Below are 22,620 nucleotides of genomic sequence, written 5' to 3'. Positions count from 1 at the left end.
GGGGGGTGAGGGGCAGGAAGGACACTGCAAGCTACAGATCACTCTAAGCATTTTGGACAAAAGTGCTAATCCAGGCTCCTGTATCTCTAGAACCTTTAGCGGCCCTCCCTTCATACTTCACAAAAATTCTTTAAACCCAACTGTAACCACGACAAGAAAAAGCAACCCAAACAAATTCTAAAAAAGGCTACCAGTGGCTGTCTGAGCCTCCCCACCTATTTTTATTTTGCTTGCACAGAGCTCCATGCTATAAATGCTCATGGCATCCGCACACTAACTCACATGCCAGCACAGCCAATGAAGCCGACTCAACACGAAAATGCCAACTCACCAGACATGGGAGAAAGAACTGCTAGGAGCATAAACCAGGTATGTTTTAGGAGGTCTCAGGTGCGAGGTGGACACAGAGGAGCCTGGATGCCCACGGCATGTCAGCTCTCTGTGGGTGAGCAACAAAGGACAGCTGGCAAACAGAACACCTCTGGGGACTGTCCCCAAGGGGGCAGGGAACAGGCTGGCAGGTCTCCAACTGCTGGCCCTGGAGGCCATGGTGGAGGCCATGGTGGAGTTTAAGCCTCCTTAAAGGGAGTGAGTGCAGGTGGCAGCCCCCCTGGGCAGGGTCGTACAGTGGACCCTTGAACAACGCCGGGGTTAGGGGCACTAACTCCCCCACGCAGTTAAAAATCGACATTTAACTTTGCCTTCAAACCTAACATTTAATAATAGGCTGCAGTTGACTAGAAGCCTTCTGGTTAACAGCGAGAGCTGATTAGTGCACAGTGTTATATTTATCATCACAAGGAAGAGAATGTACATTTACAGTACCCTGCTGTATTTACAGAAAAAACTGCGTAGAAGTGTCCCCGTGCCACTCAAACCCGTGTTGTTCGAGGGTCAGCTGCCATCTCAGATGAAGGGAGCCCAGAGAGACAAGGGAAAAAGCCCAACTGGGGCCACAAAACAGGCAGAACTTGGGCAAAAGAGGTTCCTATGAGGGAAAGAACTGGAAAAGTGTAACAGTAAGGAAGACATGTTATAAAAGAAAGAATTCTCTTAAAGTGAGGAAGTCAGTCTCAAGAGGCTGCACTCTGTGGGATTCCAACTCAGTGACATTCTGGACAAGGCAGAACTATGGAGACAGGAAGAGATCAGTGGTGAGGGGAGGGGGAAATAGGTAGAGGACGCAGGGTTTTTAGGGCAGTGAAACTGTCCTGTGTCATCCTGTCGTCCTGTCGTGGCAGGTACGGGACATCCTGCACTTGGCAAAGCCCCACAGGATGCACCACTCCAAGGGTGAAGCCTAATGCAAATTACGGATTTAGGGAAGAACAGTGTGCATCAGTAGTAACAAATATACCACAGCCATGCAAGATGTTAGTACTAGGGGTCACTGTGCATGCACATGTGTAGGTGGGCAGGATATGGGACCTCTGTGTGAGCTTTCTGCTCCGTTTTTCTGTAAACTTGAAATTGCTTTAAAGAATAAAATATATTGGGATGCCTGGATGGCAGTGGTTGAGTGTCTGCCTTTGGCTCAGGGCATGCTCCCAAGGTCCTGGGATCGAGTCCTGCATCGGGCTCCCTGCATGGAGCCTGCTTCTCCCTCTACCTGTGTCTCTGCCTCTCTCTCTGTCTCTCATGAATAAATAAACAAAATCTTTAAAGATAATAATAATAATATATATTAATAAAATAACTATGGAAAGTGCAAAGATGTCTTACTGTTACATCTGAGTTTTATGCATCAGCCTGACTTAGGGCATTAAAAATACCACAGCTGTAGAACATTTTAGAGAATTCCTTGCTTCTATTGCATAGGACTCTGCAATCCCACTAGCCTCCATGGCCTCTCTCTTCTCTTGCCCAGAGAGGAGTGTTGTTTTTTGAACACGGAGAAAAAGTGAGCAATAGCTCAGGGCCTCTTAAATAAGATCTTGATCTTTAAGAGAAATAGGAAATCTCTTGAGTAGCTTTAAAGCCTATCTTTTCTGTGTCCCCCCTCCTAACCCCCCCACTGTCACATTGTCCTACCTCATGAGATAGATCATTCTAAAGGGGGAAAATTAAGCACCAGACAACTTAGCAAAGTTCTTGGAATTAATTCAAACTCCAACAGTAACTTTTATTGTACAAATGTCTTAGACGTTGTAGGTGTTCAGCTAAACCTAGATGGACAGCTGGCTGGCGGGCTGGTTGGTTTAGAAATGGTGGCAGTATGAGCAACCAGCCCTCCTTAGGGGCTGCTCTTAGTTCTCAGTTAAGGTTACTAGAGAGGCTTAGGGGATGCAGGCAGATGGCTTTAAAATGCAAATATAGATGTATTTGTATGCAAAGGGTAAACTGTGTGAATTAAAACATCCTCTGTTAAAGGGATTAATAGCTGAAAGTGAAAATGTGAAAATGCAAATTTCAGATGTAAGAGATGGGGCAGATATCAAAAATGAAGTAGAATATTGGTTCAATATGTATTGACTCTTTGGGTATAATTTCATTCTGTTTCGGCGCAGACCCGGCTCCCTCGTTAGAAATCCTCTTGCCTGCTACCGTGACGTCAAGTCATAGGATTGATGGAATTCCTACATGGCTCAGAATCCAGTATGTTTGTCACACTTACAAGAAGCCAAAAACAACTGACGAAAAGTGAAGCGTTCAGTCAACCAATGTTTTTTCTACATATTTTTAAAAATGAGTTCTGAGTGATTTATTCACAGAAAATACCTGTTGTTTCGATTATAACATAGAGCTTTCAAAGAGAAAGTACTAAGAGTGCTTCCCCTCCCCACACCCCAAGTGACTGCATTTTTCTTTTATGTTTCCAAATAAGATGATCTTGAAAGAGGGATTTACCCTGTTATCTGTAGATCATCAAATCAGCTCCTGTGTGCTTATGGACTGCGGTTACAGACCTTCGGCAGCCCCGCCATTATCCCCCCCTCCCCCGGGCATCCCAGAGCAGCTCACCTTCATACCCTGAATGTTCTTCAGCAGGACATCTCCGATTCTTTGGTAATCTCCTCTGATGTGGGCATTTGAGCGGCCTTCCCTGAGAACAGAGGCAAAGGGGTTGGAAACAAAAGCCTAAGCAGTGGACGCATTACCAGAAACTGTCCCAAGCCCCAGAGAGCACACAACAATGACCTTTATGCCATCCTTTCCAATCCCATTATTCTGTACCTCTCCCTTCTCTGGGTGTCAGAGAATGTTAGTGCTGGAAGGAGACTTGGAAATTACCCCACTCATTCTGCAGACGGAGCAGTCCACTCGTACTTAGACGGAAGAACTATTTTGTCATTTTAATTTGGTCTCATCTTTTTTCCTCCGCCTCCACACTTGGGTGATTTGGGCGTTATTAGAACTCTTAGCCTGAAGCAGACAAAGAGCCGTGTGGAAAGCCCTTGGAAAGAGAAAAATAGGGCTGAGGAGATACAGGAGACCCACGCATGGAGGGGAGATTGGAGGGAGAAGCAGGCAGGATGGGTGTCCCAGGTACACGGAGGGTCCAGCCTCCCCACCACCACCTGCTGGGTGGTAAATGACAAAGATGTGGGCACTTTCAGCATTGTTTTGAGTATACATTTATATTTCTTATGGCTCCGGGCTGTAGCCAATGTTGATAAATCAGGGACTTAAGCAGCAGAGAGGAAAGGAAATATTGATAACAGTAGGTACTTAGCACAGTCCGCTGTGCTGAGCGCATTACAAGCACGAACTGATTTACCCCTCGGGGCAGCCTTATGATGCAGGTGCCATCTACACCACCATTAAACAGCTTTAGAAACTGAGGCACAAAAACTGTGTGGCTTGACTAACGTCAGCTATTACGAGATCGTGAGCCTGAACTTGAGTCGAGGGGCTCCAGCCTAACCCCTCCAAGCACAGCGCCAGCATATACCTGTGAATTGATGCACTGATGAGAAAAGAATATTCCAGAGACAAAACACCATTTGCAACAATGAATCTGGCTAGTATCTTCAAACCAACTGTTCAGGAAAAGCTAGAAGCCAACTTAAATGAAAGGGATGTATGAAAAAAGAAAAAAGGTAAAAACCTGGGCATGGGGCCTCACGTCGGAAGTGAGAGGTGCTCCGAATGGAACAAAACCCTGAACCCAAGTCAGGATGTGCCGTGATTCAGCCCCACGGGTGCCTTCGCTCTGTGCCTCCAGCATCCCGAGACTGACCTTCATTCTCAGCTAAAGCAGCGCTGAGCCTGTGGAGCCCTCTCGAACTGTTGACCCCACCTCCAATTCATCACGGTTGTCAGGATGGGCAGAGGAGGGCAGGAGGAATGCATGCACTTAAGGAAGTAAACCAGAAGCTAGAAAAGCCAGGGCAGATAGAAAGAGGGGCTGGCTCGTCGCCCAGCCCCTGGCTTCCTGCAATAGGCAGTCAACAGCGCTTTTCATTCCACTGGTTCTAACTAAGCAGATACTGTGGATGAAATCACGGGAGAAAGAGCACCCAGACCCACTGGGTGGTAGCTAAAGCTTCTCTGGAATAAAGGGAGAGAAAGCATCCATTATGCTCCCAGTCTGAGTTGTCAACGGCTTCTGGATGCTTTCTTTAACCTGCTCCTCCTTCCCTTCCACCCCGACACCGCACTCCTCAATCCTTCTGCTTCCTCTTAGCTGCCAAAACAAACTTTGGCAGATTGCCTTCATTACTACTCACTTCTCTTCCAATTAAGTATGGATTCTATCCCCACCACTCCCAGAAGTGCTTCTGTGAAGGAATCCCATCAACCTCGTTGTTCTGCCCCTGTGCAGCCTCTCGGGGTGCCTGAAGCGTGGGGCGCTCTGCTCTCTAGCCTTGGGACGCCTTTCTCTCCAGGCTCCCAGATTCCCCTCAAGGTGAGTTCTCAGTCCTCATGGCCACCTCCTCCTGCTGCAGCCACTCCTAAGAGGTGTGTGTTCTTTGGGAATGCACGGGTCACCCTGTTCTCTCTCCACTTCCTATTTCTTCCTGTGTAATTCCTCGATTCCCCAGGGTCTTGATTCACGATGTCACATCTGTACCCAAACGATGCTTGTAGCTACCGACCCAGGGATTGTCTTTCTCATACCACTCAGAAGGTTCTCCACCAATGACCCTGCAAGTATCTCAAATTCAAGAGGTTCCAGAGTTAATTATCTTCTTGCCCCAACCCAATCCTCCTCCTATATTAATCCCCTTGTTGATAAAACTGTTCTGCCCCATGCTCGAACCCCAAGATAGGAACCGCAGGTATATCCTCCTTTGTCTCCCATATCCACACCCACTGGATCAAATTCTCCCCAAAATGGGGTCCATGGAGAATTTTAAGCAACGGACTTAAACCCAGGCCCTGCTTTAGAGACTGTCCTCGGTCCAAGGCTAATCACTGCCTAGTAATCTGCTCCATCGACTGCAGGGTTGAGGCATCTCTGGATTTCTAGCATATGGTTATTAATCCAGTCTCTACTGAGAAGTTGGTCATTTGGCCACCCTGTAGATCCTGATGTGTGCCTGATTTTAGCGCATTTACTGATTGTTCTTCTCCTCGTATACTTGGAGCAGAAAGGAGCTCCACCTGAAAAGGAGGCTTTTTGCTTAATAGAACTACTCACCCCCTGCGCCTTTGCCATCACATGACGCTCCTGTAGGAGCTGGAAAGCTCTTCTGCCCTTACCCCACTGCCCCCCAACACCTGAACAAAAAGGAAGACCCAGATACTGAGCTAGAATGTCCTGATTTTGACTAAATGCCATACGTTCATAAAAGGAGGCAAGACACAATTGCAATTTGATTCGTGGGTATGTAGATATTACTTGGAACTTATGTAAGTGATCCCAAACCTCTCAAATGGGCATGCCCTTTGACCACGCAGCTAAGCAAGGTCTTTACTTAGTTTGAAGGACATAATTTTGATATTTTAACAGAGTCCTGTGGATTGGGTGGGCAAGGGAAGAAATGGGGTGGGGGCGTCCTCTGGCTTAATATTAATAACAAGCAATTTCCTCCTTCTCACAGATAACACCCTAGCCCAGGGGAAAATGAAGTGCTGGAAACGGACACTAGGGGAGGGGCGGAGCACCATGTGGAAGCCAAACTTCATTGACTTCACTTCCTTTCTTCTTCTGCCAACTGTTTCTTAAAAGAAAATGTACTCATGTTGAAGCCCCAAAGTCAAGGGGACGTTTTCCTGCACTGGCTTGCTAGCTGAGCCCTGCTTCTCTGTCTTTGGCATCTTGCATTTTAGAAACAGCTCTAGGTTCCTACCATCAGTGCCCTGTGCCGTGGGGGTGGGGAAGTGGGGTTGGGGGTGGGGAGACCGTGATGTGGATAAATTCAAACAGGGCCAATTCTAGGTGGTGTGGGGAAAGCAGGCTGGGGCCCAGGAAGTCAATGCAACCAGGTCAGGCAGCTCTGCCCGCCTTCTGTACCCTCCCCTCTGCAGCGCACATGGCCAGTCCCAGCCCCACACGGTTCCAGAATGGGGAGTCAGTCCATGGGAAGAGGACAAAACCCGAAACTCCTGCTGCTGCCTATAGAAACATTGTTCTGTTTTTCCTTCCTGTACATGTTAATACCCCCAAATCTGCAAGTTCAAAGTCTCTGCTTTATTATGAAGAACTAAAAGGTCATTTTATTATTAAGAACATGAAAAAAGTAATTATAACTCTTCCAGAACATCCTCCGGATGTTAACCTCACAAGAAAAGGGTCCTTGTTTAGAAGACAGGGCCACATATTTGTTGTCTGTGTAATTACCGCGCAGCAACAAAGCTGAAAATTCTTTTGACAATTCCACTCTTGAAACCCATGGACTCAGAAGCCTCCTGGATGCAAAATTCTGACCCATGCACCATGATTAACGTACTCTCTAGAGCAACTACGTGTTAGCTCAGCATAGGGGCCGAACACACGCACACACACCATGAATCTCCAAGTCTTCCCGACCCTCTGTAAACACTTCATTCACCATTATGTGAGCTGGTCACTAATTTGGCAGCCGGCAGCCCAAGAAGAGGAAGAAAAGGTTATTAGGACCAGTTCCCTGGGGGAGCGCCACTGACCAACAGCAAGGCTGTCTACAAGGGGCAGAGGAGCCCCGGCACCGGAGGGCTTTGACTCTAGCCACCAGGGAATCCACAACACTGGCTGTAGGAGCAGGTGGGCAAGGCCAACGGGAGAAATCACCACTCTGCTTCCCCCTTCACAGCCCCAGCGTCAACCTAAAATCTACGTGGAGCCCTAAAACAGCATACAGCATGTCCACGACCTCACTGGTGATACAGTCCCCCACTTGAGTATTTTCTGAGAAAAGGACATCAGGCCTGGCTTTAGTCAAGTGTCAGAGGAGATTCCTTACCATGAATGAAGGTAGTGACCGATCCACTGGGCTTTTCAAGTAGCCCACTATTAATCCAAGCATGTTCCCTAAGCACTCAGCCCTCCCCTTCTCCTTGCAACACGGGAAGCATCGTCTCAGAAGGACAAAGCTCACTGTAGCTTGGAGCTGGAGTGTGGCCCGGCCACTGGGCTCTGTGTCTGGGTGCTCCCTGACCCCGGGAGATGGACCCAACTTTGTGAGCCTCATTTTTAGGCTGCATTTGCAAATCAAACATCATATCCTTGCTCTTACTAGTCTCTGTGTTTCCATGATTTTAAAAAGGAAAGAGTCTATATTCACATGTATCTGTGCATCTATGTATAAGTAGAAAGATAATGTGTAAATAAGTAAATGAATAAAGATATTCTATTACTGTGTGGCTGAAGGGGGGTTGCTGGGTTAAAAAAAAACAATTTATCCAGAATAGATTATATTTATTCTATAGCGAATACTTAGATGTTTATATATATTTATAGTACATATTTGTATATTATACATAATACGTAGAACATCTAAAAAATATTAGCCATATGTAATCTATGTAGATTTCAATATTCGTTGGTGGATTTCATTGTCCTTTGAGATTCCCTGGAGAGGAAAATCCAATTAATTCGAATTTTAATTCACATCCCCTGTTGTGAGAAAGACATCTGTGTAAGAGGCGTCCTTACTGGGCTTAGGGCTTTCGGGTTTCCCTTTGGTGGCTACAGGTAAGGGATTTACCCTTTGGACCAGCATTGTCCGAAGGCAGACACGCTCTGGCAGTGTCATGCTCATCAGTCACAATACTGGGATGCTTAAAGCTCTGGCTTTTCTTCTGAGGTTTAGCACCAGGTCCCATTTATTAAGAGAAGCAAAAGTTACAACCCCACTCACAGGCAGGCTTTATAACACCCAGAGGAGACCTGACACTGTTACCTGGGTTCAGTCCTATTACTGAACCACATGTGAAAATGCAACAGGACAGAAAAGCTGTTTTAAACTCATCAGTGACCTGGAGAGGGCTCTCTCTCAGTGTCTTCCAGCAGAAACTCACCTGTGGTTCAGACAATTGGAAAAATTGTTTTCACTTTCCTAGGAAAGCAGCCTACTCTCAAAGCACAGTGGGCTATACAGCTAGGAACATGGCAGATAAGCCAGGAAACTAGTTCCCACATATGATGGAGAACATTTCATTTTACTCATGCGTTAAAAGGAAACAGTCACCAACGTCCCTGGAACCCCAGGTGGACAGTGGAGAGCTAGCTGGGACAGAATATAAATGAAATCAGTGTCCTTGTGGTATCTTTCTTGGCTTTGAAACAAACATGTAATTTTTAACTTTGAATACATTTATAAAAATAAGTATACAAGTGATCCTCCTGCATAGTATATGGGTAAACCCCACACATCCTTTTTTTTCATTGTTTATGCTAATTTTTCTTCCACTGTTTCTGCTTCCAAGTGGTTTTCTAGGTAGGCCACATTGCCTTGTCTCCAATGAGTTTTACTGCTGTTTACTTGGAGAGCAATGATTTTTTAAACCCTTTTTCCATGATCTTATTTTTTATTTTTTAGATTTTATTTATTTATTCATGAGAGAGGCAGAAACATAGAGGGAGAAGCAGGCTCCATGCAGGGAGTCCGATGCAGAACTCGATCCCAGGACCCCAGGATCACAACCCGAGCAAAAGGCAGACGCTCAACCACTGAGCCACCCCGATGTCCATGGTCTTATTTTTTAAACCAATGAAAAATCTTTGAATAAATGCTCTTGCATACAAGAAGCAACCCTGATGCCGGTGAAGCAGGGCATGTGTGGCTCACAGAATCTCCCTGAGTTGTGCTTTTTGACAGCTAACCTCAAAGATTCCGAATTCCAGGAATTTAGATGGGAAAGCACATGTCATTCAGTGCTGGGACATTCAGTCATGATGGGAAAGGAAGCCCACATTCTTCTGCCTTCTACTCCAGAGCTCCTTTCGCTCTAAAGCCTCGAGAACCATGCTCTTCAGTACAGTATCCCCATATGGCTATTTAAGTTTTAAGTCTACTTAAAATGAAATTTAAAAATTCATTTCCTCAGTCATACTAGCCCTATATAAATGCTCAATGGCCACATGTAGCTAGCGGCTAGTGTTGAACAACGCAGATATAGCATATTTCCATCACTGCCAGGAGTTCTACTTGACAGCATCCCTCAAGAGAGAACAGGGAGCAGGTTTTCAGCTACCTCTCCTGCCCCCAGATTCACAGGCTCCAGGGAAAACAAGATGTTAACCCGACCATCTTGCAGAGCCTCATTTTCCAGAGGGAGGGGAAGGTGGGCATAATTCTACAGGATTGTTTTGACTGTCAAGTGAGGATATTTAAGGGAAAATGTTTTGAAAGATGTTGCAGAAATGCGAGGTGCTTTCCTGTACAAATGCCGCCAGTCTTAAAGCTATCATTACATTTAGCACCTCTGGAATATGCACAGTGATTTCTGTTCTGAGGAAAGGTCAGATGCCCATTGAGCTCTTGAACTCTCCCCAGGTGCCCCTTTCAAAACCTATCTATCAGGCTGGTCTGGCTGCCTTCTGGACACAGCAGAGTGAAGGAGGAAACCAGAATGAAGAACGGGGATTGTGCTGGTTTTGTTCACTGAACACTGGGAAGGGTGACATATCGTAGGGATGCAGTAAATATTTGTTGAATAAACGAAAGCTGATCCTGGCCAAGTCTGCTGACAGAGGGATTCGCATGCACACAGCTCAAGGCTCTGAGGTGGAGAGATGGCCCCTGCCCTCAAAGCCCTGGGCGTATCGCTGGGAAGGAAAAGGTGTGTCACATCCTTGCCTCATCCATGCATCTGTGTGCCTGTGTGTGTGTGTGGCGGGGGGGGGGGGGGGGGGGGCGGGCAGGAATGGCCTGAGAAGCATGGGCAACACAGGGTAGCAGGCAGTGACTATTTCAGATCACACTCAGGGCTGGGGTTTCCTGGGGACCAGAAGCTGTTTTCATGTTACAAGTGAACAGCAATCAGCCTGCTTCTTTGGAGTTCTTTCCCTCTAAATGTTAGGCTTAAAGCTTCTGGTGCTGAAGGCATAGTGAGAGCCAGACCAGGTGGTTTCAAAAACCAGGTGTGCCCTTAACTAGCTGTGTGACATCTATCAAGTAACTCACCCTCTCTGTGCCTCATTTCCTCACCTGTGGGGTAAGGAAATGACAATATCTACTTGATGACATTTTTGTAAAGATTAAATGACATGATATATGAACAGTGATTAAGAATCTCCAGAACAGGGATCCCTGGGTGGCACAGCGGTTTAGCGCCTGCCTTTGGCCCAGGGCATGATCCTGGAGACCCGGGATCAAATCCCACGTCGGGCTCCCAGTGCATGGAGCCTGCTTCTCCCTCTGCCTATGTCTATGTCTCTGCCTCTCTCTCTCTCTCTCTCTCTCTCTCTCTCTCTGTGTGTGTGACTATCATAAATTAAAAAAAAAAAAAAAAGAATCTCCAGAACACAGGAAACATTCAATTCACATTAACCAAAACTCTCACCAACATTGGCAAGCAACCTGTTTTTTTTTTTTTTTTTTAATGAAAGGGATAAAATAAAAGTGCTCCTTAACAGTAATATACAGAAAGAGCCTCATCTCAGACTGTAATGGTTTTAACATCTCTGTTGATCTAAACCAAGGCCAAGCAGATACCACAGGACAATGCTCTCTGCTCTCAGGTCCCACAGCTGTGCACCTACCTTGTGCCTGAATCAGCCAGCGGCAAAAAATACCACTGCTCAGGAATTCCCAGACTTCATGGGAAGTAAAGAATACAGACACAAAATAGGGTCCTTAAAAGTTCCTAGTACATCACTTACGTGTTAAAAAGAAAGCAAGCAGGGGCACCTGGGTGGCTCAGTGGTTGCATGTCTGACTTTGCTTGGTCGTGATCCCGGGTCCTGGGATCAAGTCCTGCATTGGGTTCCCCAGAGGGAGCCTGCTTCTTCCCCCTGCATATGTCTCTGCCTCTCTCTCTGTATCTCTCATGAAAAAATAAATAAAATCTTAAAAAAAAAAAAAGCAACCAAGCAAATATAAAAGCTTCCCTAAGACCCAGAGAAGAAAGCCGCAGCTAATAGTTACACCTGTTGAAGAGAATCATGCCCAACAGCCCATGTACTTTGAGAAAAGTAGTGCGTGGAGAGAGGTGTACTTTTCTTCTGCCTCTTGGTCCCTCAGCAAATAGCATGTGTGGTTTGAATCTAAGGCTCTGGCAGAAATTTCACAGGGAGAGAGCAGCAAGGCAAATGGAAAGTTAAGAGGCAGTTAGTTGAGTATGATGTGGAGAGCAGGACTCGGAAACCACGCTGCCTGGGTTCTTTTTTTTTTAAATTTTTATTTATTTATGATAGAGAAAGAGAGAGGCAGAGACACAGGCAGAGGGAGAAGCAGGCCCCATGCACTGGGAGCCTGCCGTGGGATTCGATCCTGGGTCTCCAGGATCGTGCCCTGGGCCAAAGGCAGGTGCTAAACCTCTGCGCCACCCAGGGATCCCCTGCCTGGGTTCAAATCCAGTGTTAACTCTGCAACCTGGCCAGGCTACTCATCCTACCAACCGAGGCTCAGCCCCTCTTTCTGATGCACGGCTGAAACAAGGTGTGTAAGGGCTTGAAAGCATACCTGGCAGGTCTTATTATCACTTCTGTTGTTTCTATTGCAATCCCTCGGGCGCAGAGAGGCTCTGAGGACACATGGCCAGGCTAAATTCTACAGGGGTCACCTCTGATAATATCACTATCCCTGGAGTGGCCATTTCACCATTAAAAAGTCTCTTGGTAGATTAGAAAAAAATTCAAATCCATCATATCAGATTTGAGACCTAAAGGTGATACTTCTGCAGACAAAGCCACCCCGGGCCCAGTGTTGACCAGATGCCACCATGTACTTCCTGCCACGTTTGAGAGGAGGACACACACCACAGGGTGGTGTGCAGAGCAGAAGGGGCTCTTGGGGAGCAGAGCTGACCTCCCAAAGCCAGGAGCAGAAGAAGGGATGCAGGAGTTGGGGACACAGGTGCTGGATGGGGCTCTGCGGGGTTCCTGTGTGGCCAGGGCATGCCAATGCACACTCCTTTTCTCCTCTGAAGAACAAGGAATCCATGGCAAGTGCACTCCCAGCGCCTTTCCTTGTGTTTCAACAACACAGCTGCAAAGTCACAAGCTGAAGATCAGATCAGACCTAAGTTCACGTTGTGCCGCTATTGCTTACGGGCTGTGTGAGAGGGCTCTCACCTCTCTGAGCCCCATTTTTCCCACCATACAACAGGAGTAACACCTACACCCAGGGAAGTGTTTTTCAACAAGGGCAACACGCTTTGTTTGGTAAAGGGCCAGACAGTAAATATCTTAGGCTTTGTGGCCCATACAGTCTGTGTCACTAATATTCAACTGGATAAGCAGCCATAGACAATGCGTAAGAGGATGGGCATGCCTGTGTTCCAATGAAACTTTATTAACAAGAACAGGTGGCAAACCAGATCCGGCCATAGGTCATAGTTTGCCAACCTGTTTTTGAAGATCAAAAGGGAGAAGCTGGGTGGTCATTTAAGTTTTTAACAGTAACGACAACTTTGAGTGGTACGAGGTTCCTGAAGAGTTTTGCACATAGTAAATTCTCATTAATGGTAGTTTATTGTTAATAGTAATGCCATGAACTTTGCATGTGAGTAAGACTTTATAAAAGCACTGTCCTTCCTCATTTGCCAGGCCCCCTCTGCTTTATCAAAGATTAATCCTTACCCTGGACAAAACCAAGACACTTCATGCATGTTTTGAAGGTATTTTGAGCAACTCTTGTGTCCCAGGCCCTGTGTTTGTTGTAGTAACAAGTACTATTTCTTATTCATTTTTTAGCCCAATATTGTCCAACAGATCTTTTTCTGTGATGATTTTTTTTTTTTTAAGATTTAGGGAGAGAGAGCACAAGTGCATGAGAGCAAGCGGAGGGGCAGAGGGAAAGAGAATCTCAAGCAGACTCCACGCTGAGCATGAAGCTTGACACAGGGCTCAAGCCCATGACCCTGAGATCATGACCTGAGACAAAATCAAGAGTTAGACACTTAACCGACTGAGCCACCAGGTGCCCCTAAAATGTGTTTTACAGATTTTATTTATTTGAGAGAAAGAGCATGAGCAGGGGGAGGGGTGGAGGGTGAGGAGGTAGAGAAAGAGAGAGAGGAGAATCTCTCAAACTGATTTTGCTAAGCATGGGGCTCGAGCCCACAACCCTGAGATCATGAACCGAGCTGAAACCAAGAATCGGATGTTCAACGGACTGAGCCATCCAGACGCCCTTAAAATGTGTTTTATATCTTCTATCCAATACAGCAGCCACTAGCCACATGTGGCTAATGAACCCTTGAAATGTGGCTAGTGTTACTGAGAAAAAAAATTTTTTAAAACTTTTTCTTTTTTAAGATTTTATTTATTTATTCATGAGAGACACACAGAGAGAGAGGCAGGCTCCATGCAGGGAGCCCGACGTGGGGCTTGACCTCAGGTCTCCAAGATCACACCCTGGGCCAGGCAGGTGCTCAACTACTGAGTAACCCAGGCGTCCTGAGAAAACGAATTTTTAGTTGAATGTAGATTTTTTTTTTAAATTTTTATTTATTTATGATAGTCACAGAGAGAGAGAGAGAGAGAGAGAGAGAGAGAGAGAGGCAGAGGGAGAAGCAGGCTCCATGCACCGGGAGCCCGACGTGGGATTCGATCCCGGGTCTCCAGGATCGCGCCCTGGGCCAAAGGCAGGCGCCAAACCGCTGCGCCACCCAGGGATCCCTTGAATGTAGATTTTAAATTTAAATTGCTACAAGTGGCTAGTAGCTGCCATGAGGAACAGTGTGACTTTATAGGTTTCTTTTTCTTAACATTGTTTTCCATTTGTAAACTGTCTCAAGTCTTGGAGGAAGATGAGGCACGAAAGAATTTGAAACCACAATAATAATGAGCCTTATCAAGTTGTGAAGCAATTTAAAGGCAAAAAATCATTCATTTGACCACACCAACCTCATTCCTGAGTTCCAGTCTAGACTAAATGGCACAGGACTGACTAACCAGGTGCCAAGCATGTGCATAAAGAACAGAGATGCCAGGTGGAGAGTGGTCAGTGATACAAGAAGGCTGGTAACAGTCCTGGAAGTTCAGAGATGGAGGACGGGGAGGATTAAGGCCTCTGAACTGTGCTGTTTCATAGATAGAAAAATCAGTGCAGTTAACAGGCTTTGCTGGAATAAAGACTGTCTCAGAATTTCTGACACACAGGGTTGTAACCTAGACTGGCTGCTCACCACCAGATTCATCACTGTGGAACCCTGGGAGTATTTAAAGCCCGTGAGGCTGCGGGATACAGCACACAAGAATGTTCCACAAGAAAAGGCACCGCAGATAATTTTACTCTAAAAGGAGGAAAACAGTTTTTGTTGTCCTATGGTAAGAAAGGAGACCTCCACCAGATGGGACCTCGTCTGGGAAAGGTTAGGCAATTGTGAACAAAGTTTGTGGGACAGTAATTATTATTCAGTTAAATAATTATAAGTGTCACCTGCAGTCAATTTTACAAATATTTTGATGTTGGCAAACAATATAGAAATTAAACGCTTTCCTTATGCCCATGTGGGGAGCAGCCTACAGAGGTCTACTCTAGGAGGACCAAAGCGTAGGCATCATGTAAGTTGCATGGGCAACGCCAGCCTGGGCTTTCTGTGGGCAGCGACCAGCAGCCCCTGGCGGCCTTTCAACAGTATGGGGCTGAGAGGCCAATCAGTCCTTGATGGTGCATGGCTGAGGCTGGAGGGGCCAACTCTTACAGGGGAGAGGAGGAGGGTAGATGGTGTGTGTGTGTACATGTACACACACGTATGGAATGTGGCACGTGCTCAGGCCTGGTTCAAACACCTGCATCTACTGCCAGAGCAGAGGATGCTGGGAGAAGCTGCTCCTGCTCCAGGGAGAGCTACTTTCTGAAGAGTAGAGGAAGGCCTCATCATGCCAGGGCAGGGAGCCCTCAGGAGTCCATGAAAAGGACAGTGTTCCTACCTGCCCTGCTTACAGCAAACTCAGGTGTGCAGTGAGCTCAGGAACACAGGCTGTCCAACCTTTGGGCTCCTTTCTAGCATTTCCCCAACATGGTCCCAAATCCAAATACAGGCCGGAGAAGTAATGAGTTTTAACATTGTGGGTCCCACCTCAGGAGAAAGGTATGGCATCTGGCTATACCTCCTTCTGTGACACTTAAGAAAGGTAAAAAGTCTGTTTTCACTTTCCATGGGTTGAGGAGAAAGCCCTGCTGACCTCCCAGAGCAGTGGGGCAGTTCAGGGGAGATGAAGGAGCCTCCAAGAATGAGGAACACCGTCAAAAGGGATATGTGTGCACTGTGTGGTCCGCATCCATGTGGAAAGGTAGACTATACCCCACTCTGCATCTGTAAGCAAGTGCTCAGCATACGGCTCAAGTACGATTTTGGCTTAAAGGCATATGCTTGGTTCAGCTTAACCCACCAGAGCCCCGGCTGCGAATGCTCAGGGGCAGGGGTGTGGAGGGGTGGTCAGATGGAGGGCAATCCAACCAGCACCCACACCTGCCTCCTCTGGCTCACCTGCTGCTGCCTGAGGTTCAAACGGGGGAGTCCTGGGATGCACCAGGGAAGCCCACAGAGTGACCACACGGGCAGAGTCCCTCGTGTGCAAGACACCGTTTTGAAGTCGTTTGTCTATTATGCACTGGACAACTTAGGATTTTTTTTTCTATTTTAAAAAAATGGTGGTAAAACGTAGATACAGTTGATCATCTTTGCCATCTTCTAAGTGTACAATTAGTTCAGTGGCATTAAGTACATTCGCACTGTTATGTAACCGCCATCCATTCCCACATCTCATCTTCCCCAACAGAAACTCTGTCTCTAAGGTTAGACACTAGCGCTCTATTGCCCTAACCCCGGATTCTGGCAACCACCATTTTATTTTCTGTCTCTATAAATCTGATTACTCTAGGGATCGCCCAAGTGGAATCATACAGTATAGGTCTCCTGGCTTTTTTTTTTTTTTCTAAAGATTTTATTTATTCAGGAGAGACACACAGAGAGAGGCAGAGACAGAGTTCAGAGAAGCAGGTTCCTTGAGGGGAGCCTGATGCAGGACTCGATCCCAGGACCCCGGGGATCATGCCCTGAGTCAAAGGCAGATGCTGAACCACTAAGCACCCAGGCGGCCCTGTATCCTGGCTTTTATTTCACTTAGCCGGTCTTTATACAGTTCACCTGTGCTATAACAGGTGTCACAATGTCCTTCCTTTTTTTTTTTTTCATTGTTTATTATAATTATTTATTTATTTATGGGGTTTTTTTGGTATGTTTTTTTATTGGAGTTCGATTAGCCAACATATAGCATAACACCCAGTGCTCATCCTGTCAAGTGCCCCCCTCAGTGCCCATCACCTAGTCACCAGATACCCCTGCCCACCTCCCCTTCCACTATCCTTTGTTCATTTCCCAGAGTTAGGAATCTCTCATGTTCTGTCTCCCTCTCTGGTATTTCCCACTCATTTTCTCTCCTTTCCCCTATAATCCCTTTCACTATTTTTTATATTCCCCAAATGAATGGGACCATATAATGTTCGTCCTCCGATTGACTTACTTCACTCAGCATAATACCTTCCAGTTCCATCCACGTTGAAGCAAATGGTGGGTATTTGTCATTTCTAATGGCTGAGTGATATTCCACTGTATACATAGACCACAGCTTCTTTATCCATTCATCTTTTGATGGACATCATACCTCCTTCCACAGTTTGGCTATTGTGGACATTGCTGCTATAAACACTGGGGTGCAGGTGTCTCGGTCTTTCAACACAACTGTATCTTAGGGATAAATACCCAGTAGAGCAATTACTGGGTCATAGGGTAGCTCTATTTTGAACTCTTTGAGGAACCTCCACACAGTTTTCCAGAGTGGCTGCACCAGTTCACATTCCCACCAACAGTGCAAGAGGGTTCCCTTTTCTCCGCATCCTCTCCAACATTGGTTGTTTCCTGTCTTGTTAATTTTCCCCATTCTCACTGGTGTGAGGTGGTATCTCATTGTGGTTTTGATTTGTATTTCCCTGATGGCAAGTGACGCGGAGCATTTTCTCATGTGCTTGTTGGCCATGTCTTCTTTGGTGAAATTTCTGTTCATGTCTTCTGCCCATTTCATGATTGGGTTGTTTGTTTCTTTGCTGTTGAGGGTTTTTTTTTTTTTTAAGATTTTTAAAATTTATTTATTCATGAGAGACAGAGACAGAGAGAGAGAGGCAGAGATACAGGCAGAGGGAGAAGCAGGCTCCACGCAGGGAGCCCAATGTGGGTCTCCGGGATCACGCCCCAGGCCGAAGGTGGCGCCAAACCACCAAAATCACCCGGGCTGCCCTGCTGTTGAGTTTAAAAAGTTCTTTATATGTCCTTCCTTTTTAAGGATAATAACCCGCTGTATGCTGTACCCCGTTTTGTTTATTCATTCATGTGTCAGTGGGCATTGGGCTGTTTCCAAACCTTTTTGACTATTGAGGATAATGATGCTGCGAACATGGGCATAGACGTATCTGTCTGGGTCCTTTCAATTCTCTTGAATACATGCCTAGGCATGGAACTTTTGAGTCATGTATTAATTCTATATTTAATTTTTTTAGGAATTCTGATGATTTTCTTTTATTTTATTTTTTTTAAGATTTTATTTATTTATTCATGATAGTCATACAGAGAGAGAGAGAGAGGCAGAGACACAGGCAGAGAGGGAGAAGCAGAAGCAGGCTCCATGCACCAGGAGCCCGACGTGGGATTCGATCCCAGGCCTCCAGGATCGCGCCCCAGGCCAAAGGCAGGCACCAAACCGCTGCGCGCCACCCAGGGATCCCTGATGATTTTTTTTTTAATGATGCCCAGCTTCAAAGGGCTGGTAGGATAATATTTTATTCATTTTTGTTTTATAATTGTTCACCGTGAAGCTACTATGAAGATGTTCTTCTTTGGTGGTGGTGGGGGCTGCTGCTACAAACCATTCTGATCCTCAGGCAGTCACCCCCACTCCATTTCTGCCATTGGACAGTCCTGGTGAGACAATACTGCTCCATGTGTGACATTTCTGATCACGATCTGCAGGAGTGTCCCACCCTTCACAGACAGGCTTGCTTTCTGCTCTGGATGAACACCTTCCTTGTCTCTCCACTCCATTGGGTCCAAGCCTGCTCCTGCCCCCGACCCCTGTCTCATCCTGTTCTGTGTGTGCCCAGCCATTCTCCAGACATGCTTTCCTCTGGGACCCTCCACTCCTGTGTACACATTTCCCCCCCAAATCTCTGGTGGCTTCTTCATTTTCCTTTGCTGGTTCTTACTCTGCCATAAGATACATGTTTATGGAAAGTTGCCAAACAGGTGTATTCAGTACGATTCTGTCCCTGGCTCTCCTCCCATCTCACCATTATTCCTTACAGGAGGGGATTCTTCTTGTGGATAGTTTCCAGACTCACACCACTCCACCTGGTTTCTCTCCCAAGCCAGAGACCTGTGTTTCCAATCATCAGAAGGACTCCATTTTTGACTCCTCAAAACTGATGTGCCCCAAAGCAAACTCATTTTCTTTCCATCATACTTGCTTCTTCCTGTCTTCTTTCAATTTCTTAAATTCATGAGCATCCTCCCAGGTAACCAGGATCAAAGCTCATGGGGCCTTCCCTTCTCCTTGGTCTCATGAACCCTACTTGTCTGCTCAATGACCTCCAGTCTCTACCTCTCCTAGCCAGACTTCTGCACCTCTTCCCAAATGAATCCTGCAAGTTTCTTCTAATAAATGCAGCTGAACCTTCTTGAGAATGGTGTGCACCCAGAGCCTATCCCAAGGGCCTCTCTATAGGATTCTATCCCCTGCCCCAGCTCCCAGCAATAAAAGAGTCTGTGCGGAGCAGAGTCCACTAAGGCACACTGTGTCAGAGCAGGTCTTCATCCGTCTCTGGGGAGTGAGTTGGCTAGTGTGTATTCTATGCCTGCCAGGCATTTCAGGGCTGGAATTTCAGACCCTGCTCTGAAAGCCAAAGGTTGTAAGTGGCTTTCTCTGAATGCATTTGAACAGCTGCGTAAAACATCTTGGCTCTCAAAAAGAAAAGCATTCTTCATGTTTTCACAAGTCACCAAATCTGTTTTCTCCTTGTTTTTGAGGAAATAAGGTAGCCTGAGCTTTGGCCAGGATCAGTTGGTCCATCCTCCTCTTGGGCGGGTTTCCTGAGGAAAATGCAGCATTTGGATATAGACAGGTGTGTTTACTGATCAGGGCTTCAGCCTCATGGTTCAGGAATATGTCCTGGTAATCTTTCTGCCCTAAGACTTCCCATTGCTGATGGAAGTATAGGACAACTGAATGTAGAATTGCAAAGGAGAAGCATAGTGGCTGTTACTTCAGTACCAAATTTGGGGGGGATTTTAGGTGCATGGTAGACTTTAGATTTTTTTTCCATTAACAACAGTCATTTAAAATAGTATCACTGGGGGCTATTGGTTGCACCTCTTCCCAACTGGGTGGGTCAGTTGGTTAAGCATCTGCCTTCAGCTCAGGTCATGATCTCAGGATCCTTGGATCGAGCCCCACATCGGGCTCCCTGCTCAGCGGGAAGTCTGCTTTTCCCTCCCCACCTCCAATTGTGCGGTGTCAAAATCTTAAAAACAAACAAACAAACAAACAAAACACAAAAAAACAAAACAAAAAAAACGTTCACTGAATAAAGTCTGGAGTTTAGTTGATGGTCACTTAGCCATGTGAGTTTCTTATTTCAGACAGATGTGCGTGGTACAGAAGCAGCTGACGTTGAAGGAAGGGCAGGCATGAAGAGTAATGCAGAAACTCTCCTGTCATGGCAACTTTTCTCTAAATCTAAAATTGCTTCAAAATAAAGTTAATATAAAAAATGATCAGTTCCCCATCCTTCCTTTCTGTGGATGGGGCAGGACAGTAAGCCTTTCACAAACACTGTCTCATTTAGTCCAGGCAACAGCCTTATGAGCTGGAGACCACACTGTACACGTGACAGATGAGGCATGAAGCTCTGCAAGGGCCCCGGGCAGCTAGACAGAGACACCAGGTGGTGGTGCAGCTGCAAGTGTGGACACAGCCAGGACACAGCCATCCCAATCTGCACCAGCTAGTCCAGGTACCCCTATCACAGACTGAATACACACATATATTCAGACACATATACACCTACTTCTATGTGGCCTATAGTTCAGGAACTCGGTGTGAACTCCTTCCTTAATACACCTCCCTGTGTTCCCTTCTTCTCCTTAAATATATTCACTCATGGGCTGCCTCTGCCATGCAGGTATCAATGGCCCAGATGTCCTTTGAGACAGAACTGGCTAGGGATGCCTCGGGCCCACATTGGATATGGTCCACTCATCCGCAAGAGGACCTGGCCTCCTCCCTCTGAGGCTGCAAGCCTCCAGAGGGGCAAAGCCTAACACTCGAACACTAGGCTCACTCACTCATTCGCCCACCTGTGCATGCATTTATTCACAGCTTGTAGAAGAAACAAGAGTTACAACCAAAATGCAAATCAAAGAACACAGAATCCTAGGTTTGTCAAGAGAATTAGGTATCAGTGGCTCCAGAAAAGGTCTTCATCATAGTCATCTCAAGAAGCACTTTAGAAATGCACATTTCTGGGGATGCCTGGGTGGCTAGCGGTTGGGCAACTACCTTTGGCTCAGGTCGTGATCCTGGGACCTGGGATGGAGTCCTGCATCGGGCTCCTGCGAAGAGCCTGCTTCTCCCTCTGCCTATTGTCTCTGCCTCTCTGTCTCTCATGAATAAGTAAATAAATCTTAAAAAAAAAAAAAGAAAAGAAATGCACATTCCTGAGGCTCACCCCAATGTTCTGATTCAGGAGGGCTGGATGGGGGCTGGAGATGTGTATTTTTTCAAAACTCCCCCTCCCCCATTCCAAGTGACCTTGATACACTGCCAGGTTTGGGGTTTTGCCCAATAGATAAAAACCTTCTAAAAATAGTCAACCTCTGCTCAAGAAACTCCAAGGTGGAGAAGCTCATTACCTCATAAGGCAGTCTCTCATTGCTGTTAGTGTTAGGAAATCCTTCTCTATATTTAGACACGACGTGCCCATTTGGAAATTTATGGTTTAAATTTTGTGCTCTGGTATAACGAAAATGACACTCACTCCCCTTTGTACATGACCAGCCTAAAGAGGGCCAACATATATTCTAAAATTTCTCTTCGAGGACAAAAGCCCATAGTTTCAACATATATTTTTTTTTAAATCAAGTACATTTTCTTATTATCGTATTTCAAATGTGAAACTCAGAATTGGACCTAATGTTCTGACGGAGCCCTAAGCCTTGAAGGTTTCATTTTTCATGCTCTGGCCTCTTTCATGTCTAGGACAGTCACGACAAGCGTTCTTGACCTTGGCTACACATTGGCATCAGTGGGAAGCTTTATGAATTCCTGGTGCCTACATCCTCCCTCTCAGAGATTCCAGTATTCTAGGGGTTCTGGTCAGTTATCAAGATTTTTTAAAGGTTCCAGGTGATTGGAATGAGCAGCCAATGTTGAGAGCTACGGATACAGGCACTGAGACCTCTCCATGTCATACTATTGCCTCGTACTTACACTCACTCAGCCTTTTTGCCTTGAATCCCTGCCAAGGCAAGTCTTCCTCATCATGCACTTGAGGAAATGATTAGCTGAACTTACGGCAGACTTTTACATTTATTCCTAATAAATGTCATCAATCTGGTTTGGGTCCATTGTTGCAAGGACACGCTGTGTCCTCGAGCTGCATACCAACTATCCACTCTCTCTCTCTAGCTTTGAGTTCTTTTGCATGCTTCTGGTATCGTCATGTAAAACATGAATAAAATTATAGATCTCTGAAAGAAACTCTACTAGAAATCCTTTGGGAAATAAATGATAGCAGCTGCTTTTTAGGCAATTGGATATTCCTTCACAGTTAAGGGCCAGATGCTAAAGATTTATGGTCACAGATAAATCCAAGAGCATGGCATTTAATCCTAAGTTCTCTGGGGCGGAAGGAGCTAGCTAAAGCCACCAGGCTGGGCTGCCAGGGTCCTGCTGGGGACATTTCATCTGTGTGACCTCCTCTGCATTATTTAGGTCAACTGCCATTATTTAGGTTCATCAAAGCTGCTAGAGTGACCACAGCTCAAGATGCTCTGAGCCTAATGGGAAGACTTAGAACCATAATAATGCAC

General features: G+C 46.1%; 1 protein-coding gene and 1 long non-coding RNA gene across 9 annotated transcripts in view; one reads left to right on the top strand and one right to left on the bottom strand.

Moving 5' to 3' along the window:
- FARP1 (FERM, ARH/RhoGEF and pleckstrin domain protein 1) overlaps window positions 1–22,620 on the bottom strand; it is a 288,775-nt gene that overhangs the window by 19,471 nt on the left and 246,684 nt on the right. For all 8 annotated transcript variants that reach the window (XM_049099408.1, XM_049099412.1, XM_049099411.1 and 5 more), the window contains one exon: window positions 2,962–3,043. In XM_049099408.1, the coding sequence (XP_048955365.1) occupies window positions 2,962–3,043 (82 nt within the window). The remainder of the gene's footprint in view (window positions 1–2,961; window positions 3,044–22,620) is intronic.
- On the top strand, window positions 215–7,726 carry LOC125753365 (uncharacterized). The gene is made up of 3 exons (XR_007405016.1): window positions 215–369; window positions 2,508–4,849; window positions 5,988–7,726. It is a non-coding gene; the product is annotated as an uncharacterized LOC125753365 (long non-coding RNA).

This window comes from Canis lupus, chromosome 22 (assembly GCF_003254725.2).
Source record: "Canis lupus dingo isolate Sandy chromosome 22, ASM325472v2, whole genome shotgun sequence".
In the NCBI taxonomy this organism is placed as follows: Eukaryota; Metazoa; Chordata; class Mammalia; order Carnivora; family Canidae; genus Canis; species Canis lupus.
The sequence above is the reverse complement of the archived record's forward strand: the minus strand, read 5'-3'. Positions and strand labels throughout refer to the sequence as shown.